This window comes from Lipotes vexillifer, unplaced genomic scaffold (genome assembly GCF_000442215.2).
Source record: "Lipotes vexillifer unplaced genomic scaffold, Lipotes_vexillifer_v1.1 scaffold238, whole genome shotgun sequence".
Lineage (NCBI taxonomy): Eukaryota > Metazoa > Chordata > Mammalia > Artiodactyla > Lipotidae > Lipotes > Lipotes vexillifer.
In genome coordinates this window covers 2,655,009-2,662,183 of record NW_006785665.1, presented here as the reverse complement: position 1 = coordinate 2,662,183, position 7,175 = coordinate 2,655,009, and the positions used below count along the sequence as shown (strand labels likewise).

Genomic DNA, 7,175 nt, shown 5'->3' with positions numbered 1-7,175 from the left:
TCCTGCTGAGGGCAGTTCTCTTTGACTGACTTCGAATGAAGCTCCCTGTAGCTCCTACAGTCCACCTGCAGCCTCTTACCTTGAGATGCCTCCACCCAAGCAGGCACAGGGTCCCCATCCCAGATTGATGGCTTGAGGCCTGCTGCCCTCCACACGCCTGCTTGTCCCAGAGGAAATGCACACACCCTTGCCCTGCCAAACTGGGAAAGCAGGGCCCCTTGCAGCTGCCCTCTCCCCTGTCATGATGAGAAGCGAGTACCGCTCTCCATGTCCATGTTTCCCTGACACTCCCGGGAGGCCCTGCTGAGCACGTCCGTGAACTGTCCTCCCTCTCTGTGCTCCGGTGACAGCCCTGGGGTGGCCCTGTCAGGCTCTGCAGCTCAGCGGGCGTCCAGCTGGGAGGGATGAGCCGGGTTCCCCTTCTTGCAGCACCAGCTTCAGAAGGGTTCTCTTGGGGTCTGTCACTGGGCATGAGGAGGTGAACACTCATCCTCTCCTCAGACTCCCCTCCCATGTCTGCCTACTCTAACCTCTTCTCTCTACGTCCAGAAAACTCAGATTTCTGGTCTTGTCTTTGTACAGACCGGTTGGGGTAGAGGGGTGAAAAACCAGTTTTGCTCTTTTGGTAAAGCCCAGACTGGGATCAGCAAGCTCCATGGGGCTGTCTTTAGAATGTAGAGCAACGCTTGGTCAACAATCATCCTCAGAATGTAGGACAACTATTTATCCACTATCGTCCTCAGCTTGAGTCTTGGCCAAAAGGCTGGTGGAGCCGGCCAGGTGAAGACTCTAGGAGGACGAGTGCTCCTGGCAGGGGGAACAGCGAGGGCAAAGACCTGAGAGGAGGAATGAGCTTGGCAAGTTCTAGGAACGGCAGTAGGCCAGCGTGGGCGGACATGGTGGCTGAAGGGCTGAGTAGCATGAGATCACTTCAGAAGGTAGGCAGGGGCCAGATCATGAGAGTCGGTAGACCGTGTTAGGAGAGTCTGGATTTGCTCCCAAGTGAGATGGAAAGTCATTGCATGGTTTCAAGCGGAAAAGGGACATGATCGGATTTCATTTTTACAAGATCCTTCTGGCTGCCTTGTGAAAATTGAAGTTTAGCTTAGCAAGAGAGGAACTAGGGGACTAGTTAGTCCCAGTGAGAGACACTGGGGACTCTACGAGGGCAGTGCAGATGGAGGGAAGAGTCAGGACTTGGGATTTGCTTTGGCGATCCTTGGGAGAACACTCTATCCACACAGGAATCTTCTAGGTTCCCTGACCAGTTTATGCTGTTCCTTTGGCCTGGAATGCCTAACACTTACTCATCTTCCAGGCCCAGCTGACACATCACCTCCTTTGTCCAGCCTTCCCAGCCCCACCCGCCCCCGCAGAAACACCCGCTCCCTCCTTGGCTCCCACAGCTCTTTTTAAGCACCTCCCTGTGCACTTAGCACTTGGTGTTGCAGTCATTTGTTTACCCGTCTGTCTCTCTCCCTGGATTATGAGCTTCAAGGAGCTCACTGTCTCCCTGCAGAGACCACAAGGAGACACATGTGAAACTGCTAAAACATACCAGGAGGTACACGTTAAGGGCTAAAATTAGGGACCGAGATGGTGAGTGCTGTAGGTGTCAGAACACGGGGAATATTGAGGTGGCTGTGACCTCTCTTCTCACTGCTCTGAGCACCAGTGCCTGTTTCCAGAATTTTTCTCTTGCTCTCTCTTCTCCCTCAGTACCTAGGGTCAGTGTGAATCCAGCCTGGAAAAGGGAAGTGTTGGCCCCCTTCCCTAACACAAACCCACACACTCATACACACACCAAGTCAATCACCAACCATGACTTTTCAATCTCTAGCCATCTCTCCAAGCCCTTCCACAGGCTGCCACACAGTCGAACTCCGTAAATGGCTCTTCAGTAAATGAATGAATGAGTGGCCTAGAAGGCCTATCAGAGTCAGTGTAAATGGGACAAGGGCAGTACGGTGATGGTTCTAGAAGGGAGTTGTGCGGGGGGCGGGGGGGGGGCGGTGTGTGCTCTGCTAAACCTAGTGGTTTAGCGTCCTGACTCTGCCTTGCCACCTCCTGGGCTCTCCTGACAGGCTTGGGGGCCATAGGCTGGGGGACCTCCCCTCACATCCGCTGCGCCAGCCTCCTGCTAGTACCCAAGATGCTGGGCAAGGAGGGCCGGATCTTTGTGCTAGGATACGCCTTGGCCGCCATCTATGAGGGTGAGTGTGTGCCCCTGGGTACCAGTTAGTGACACTGAAGCAGTGACCCTGGGTGGGCCATCCATTGAGAGCCAGGCCTGGTGAAGGAGAAAGAGTGGGGGTCTAATCCCAGCTTTCCAACTTGCTGTGTGTCCCTGAGAGAGTTCCTCCACATCTCTGGGCCACCTTAGTTTACACAGAGAAAAAACTCAGGGGCTGAATGAGATGACCTCTCACCAGCTTCTGAGCCCCATCAGTGTACAGTTCTAGAAGGTGGTCACTGCCTGCAGAGCAGGAGCTAGGGATGGGCTGAAGAAAGTTAATTGGCTCTAGAGGGAGATAATCTACCAGGGCATCTTCCCCCAGGACCAGTGGCCAACCTGCGGCACAACCTCAATGAGGTGATAGCATCGCTCGGCTGCACTGTGGAGCTGCAGATCAACAACACCCGCTCGGCTTGGCGTGTCTCCACAGCCCCCCTGCGGGCAGTGTTCAAGGACCTGCTGGTCAGGACCCTACACAGGCAGGGCCTAGGGGTCCCTCTCCCCGCAGGGCCTAGATGACCTGAGCTGGGACCCTGGACTTACAGTTTCCCAATGGGGACGTTACTGGCATTTTTGGCAGAACTGTTCCCAAACATTGCAGGATGTGCCCTGGTCCCTGGAGACTCAATGCCAGGAGAGCCCCCGCCTCCAGCCACTGGGACACACCACACACACACTTCCAAACACCTGAGTAGGTGGTACTCTGCGCAGATGAGCTAGAATGTCAGGAAACTGGGGGCCCTGGCCTTGAGGAGTTTGGAAACTTTGAGGATCAGGGGATGAGGGAATTGGGTACTGGAATTGGGTACTGGAGATTAGAAGAATTGGAAAGTTGAGGAGTCGGGGAGAGAAGGGCTGAGGGGCTTGGGAGTCGGGGACTTTGAGATGCGACAGTGGCCTGAGAGGTTAGTGATGAGGGGTGAAGTCCAAGGACCTGGGGAACCCTTCCTTGACTAACCAGGACCTGGGATGGGAGGCCTCAGGAGGAGCTGGGATCCTGGGACATAAGCGGAGCAGAGGCACCTGGGGAGGAGAGAGGGCTCCCGAGCACTACAAACAGTGGACTGTTTGAGGCGAGAGGCCATCTCTGGGCCTAGGCTCCCTATAGGCTTGAGGTAAGAGCCCAAAGCTTGGCTAACAGGGGAAGAACAGGCTGTCTGGCAGCAGAAGCTCTAAGCTCGCATGCCTGACCCCTTTCCTCCCTCCGACCCCAGAGCTCGCATGCCTGACCCCTTTCCTCCCTCCGACCCCAGAGCAGCAAAGAGTCATTGAAAGCCAAGGCTCAGAACATCACCAACTCCTTTGAGGAACTGGATGCCCAGGTGAACAGTGAGAGTGGATACGCGCCCGAGGATGCCGAGGGCTCGGAGGAGACAGTCCCAGGCAGAGAGACCCTCCGCGCCTCAGCCTTCAGACACCGCCTCTCTACACAGAAGATGTATGAGCTGAAGACCAAGCTGCGTTGCTCCCGTGAGGGGGATTCCCTCGGCAGGGGAGGGCGGGGAGGGCCGCCGGGCCAGGGCTCCGGGTCAGGATGTGGTGACCTCAGACCCGCATTGCCCCTTCCCGCAGATGTGGTGAACAAGGCCATGATAAACTGCCGCCGCTGGTTTGACCAAAAGCACAGAGTGTGCATTCAACGCATCTGGGTCCCACTGCTCAACCACCTGCTCTGCCTGCCCATGAAGTTCAAGTTCTTCTGTGGCATTGCCAAGGGTCAGCATAGTGGCAGGAGGGAGGCGAGCACCAAGGCTAGGGATCTGAGTCCTTGGGGACCACTGGGTAGGTGTAGGACAGGAAGGCATTCAGGAGGGGAGGCTTTCGGCTCTGAGGACACAGCATCCTCAGGGTCCAGCCCTTCCAACTGACCAGCTTTGTGACTCAGGTGAGTTTACAGCAAGGCTCTCAGCTTTGTCTCTTCATCTGAAAGATGGGCGTAATGATAGTACTCATGCCATTAGGGGTTTTGAGGATTTAAGGGGATAATACATGTAAAGCAGGTAACAGAGCTGGCCCACAGAGGAATTGCTCTATTAAGTATCGGCTATCATAATTAGTTAGTGTTTGGTATGGTTATAGACAGGTGAAAAAAATGGGGGAAAGAATTCAAGGAGAGTGAAGAGGGGAAAAACTCAGGGTGGTAGAAAGTCATGGGCAGGGACTTTCAGTGGTTAGGACTCCGCACTCCCACTGCCAAGGACCCAGGTTCAATCCCTGATCGGAGAACTAAGATTCCACAAGCCACATAGTGCAGAAAAAAAAAAAAAAAGAAAGAAAGTCAGTCATGGGCAGAGAGACAAAAAAGCAGCATGAAGAGGATCACGGGAAGGGAGAACTGGAGGCCGGGCCCAGGGAGGCCCCTAACCTGGCCCCCCTGTCCACCAGTGATGGAAGTTTGGTGCCGTAGTCGCATCCCAGTGGAAGGCAACTTTGGGCAGACCTATGACTCCCTCAACCAGTCTATTCGCGGCCTGGAGGGGGAATTTTCAGCCACTATTAACCTCAAGGTAGGAGAGGGGCAGTGTGAGGGTGGGGGGCACAGGGAACAGGGCGTGAGGAAAAGAGCAAGGGAGCGGGACAGGAGGGAGGTGGCTGGCTGTGAGGAGTGGTGCTGGGATGGGGCGACAGGAGAGGGAGGGTGCCGAGCCTGCTGCGCGGCGCGCATAGACCTGCCTCTGGATGGGTGGTGGGCCAGGTGTGAGGAGGTGTCAGCTCATACAGGTGCAAGACTGCGTCGAGGAGGGCAGCGAACAGAAGGCAGCGGCAACTCCTAAAGGTCCTGGGAAGAGCTGGGGACAGGAGTGGGGCATCAGGGGAGAGAAGCCACAGAGAGGCTGGGAGACTGGGCCTGGGCCTCTGAGTCAGCACCCGGGCTGTCCACCAGGAAGAGAAGCGGGCTGGGGTGCTGGGCCTCAACACGAGCTGGGGGCACGTGAGCACTGAGGTGCGGGACTACGTGAGACGCCAGGAGGCCCAGCTCGAGTGGATCCTGGGGCTGCTGCACGTGCTGCTCTCCTGCACCTTCCTGTTCGTCCTCCACGCGTGAGTCCTGACCTCCACCCAGATGCCCCTTCCTCCGCTCTGGATTGGAGCCCTGCCCTGAGGGAGGCCCTAAGAATGGAGCTGCAGGGCCCTCCTCCGACTCTGAATGTGAATGTTCTTGCGCCTTTAACTTTGCCTTTTTATAGAGCTGGGATCGCTGTTTACCCAAAGGTAAAGGAAATGTGGACATTTTGTCAGAAGAAACAGTTACCCATGTTCCCACCACCTTAAAAGGGCGACCGTCTTCATTTATCTACCTCCTTCCGGCCTTTATCCCAACGCTGACTTTTTTTTTTTTCCACTTTTAGCTTTGACTTTTGATTTTTTTTCTTGCCCTTCATATTCCCCTTGGCTCTGACTTTGTGCCATTTTTATCGTCCAACTCTGCTTTCATTTTCTCCCGCCTGCTGCGTTGGCTGCTACTTTCCCTCCATTTGGACCAAAGTCCTCAACCCCACCCAGCCTGGCGTCCAGCTGGGCTGCCCTGAGCCTCACTCGGCTTCCCTGCTGACCTCTGGACCCTTTATTTCCTGTCTCCACCCCCAAATGCCTGAGATGGGCAGGGGCCGGGCAAGGGCGGCCACAGGGGCGCCTGCTCTCTCTGCCCCTGTTTGTGGGGCTTAGAGTGACAGCAGGTGAGTGGTTATGTGTGTGCCCAGGGCCCTGTGGGAGGACGAAGATCAATGAGCCATATTCCTGCCTTCAAGAAGCTCAGGGTCTAGGGGAGGCAGGCGAGGCATCCACAAAACAGAGATGGTTCAAGGGCTGTACTATGGACTGGCTCTCGGGACTGGTATGGGAGCTGAGGAGGGGCCCCTGCAAGGGCCATAACTGGGCTTCAAAAGGCTGCAGATGGGGAGCTACAGTCAAGAAGAGGAAAGGTGTTCTCTTGGACCAAGAATCTGGCATGTGTGGGATGTGGAAGGCAGAGGCTGGGGTTGAGAACTGGGCTGAAGTGGGCATGGCCGGAACAGTCTGGAAATCCCTGCAGGAGGGCCCTGAACTGCCCCCCAGTTGCAAGGTTGCAGGGTGGACTGGAACAGCCTGGAGGCAGGGAGGCCAAAGTGGGTCAGAGATTAGGGAGCCTGAGTGGAGTGGGGCGTGGCAGGAAGTTGGCCTGAGATGGAGTGAGGTAGGGGGAAGGTGCAGCAGGTCTCAGAGCCAGCTTGGGGAGGGAAGGAAGGAGGCACAGAGTCAAAAGCCACTTCCAGGTTTTCAACCTGGGTGAGGTCACTCACTGAAGGGGCTGAGCTGGCTGAGGGGCGGAGACCAGACTCAGGAGGCCCAGGCCCAACAGAGCTAGGTCTCTCCACAAGGGGGCGCCCACAGTCTTTCTTTGCATTTATAGTTACTTCTAAAGGCAAAGATGTGGATTTTTACAGGGTCCCAGAACCAACAGCATTGGAACTTATGTTTCACAGTTTACAGAGCTTATTTAATGCACGTATACAGTTTTAAACACATTTCCAACAATTAACATTTTTTCCTCAGGAAACTGAGTCATTATGTGGGACTTTGGGAGATACACAGAAGAGAGTTACATTTGCACGGGCACACACACACACACACACACACACACACACACACACGGAAAACATCGCCGTACGCAAGGGTGTGTCAGAGGAGAAGGGAAATGATGCTTGCGACGAGTTTTGCTTGAAGTGGCCTCCGGGAGATGTTTTGAGGGCTCGGCCAAGAGGCAGGGACTTGAGAGGTGAACGTGGGAGTCAATGGATCAGGTGATTTCTGCAACCTCGAGGGGTTTCCTTGTCTCCGCGCCTTTGCTCCTGCTGTTTCTTCTGCTTGATATTCATCCTGAAAGTTCCATGCCTGGGAAACCTTCCCCTACCTCCCAGGCACACGCATGCACTTACACGACGACACGTCCCCTACTACC

The 7,175-nt window shown here is 55.4% G+C and overlaps 1 protein-coding gene across 2 annotated transcripts in view; it reads left to right on the top strand.

Moving 5' to 3' along the window:
• Positions 1-7,175, top strand: part of DCST1 (DC-STAMP domain containing 1) — a 15,815-nt gene that overhangs the window by 3,084 nt on the left and 5,556 nt on the right. For both annotated transcript variants that reach the window (XM_007457974.1, XM_007457973.1), the window contains 6 exons: positions 2,085-2,213; positions 2,559-2,698; positions 3,490-3,706; positions 3,809-3,952; positions 4,622-4,743; positions 5,121-5,278. In XM_007457974.1, the coding sequence (XP_007458036.1) occupies positions 2,085-2,213; positions 2,559-2,698; positions 3,490-3,706; positions 3,809-3,952; positions 4,622-4,743; positions 5,121-5,278 (910 nt within the window). The remainder of the gene's footprint in view (positions 1-2,084; positions 2,214-2,558; positions 2,699-3,489; positions 3,707-3,808; positions 3,953-4,621; positions 4,744-5,120; positions 5,279-7,175) is intronic.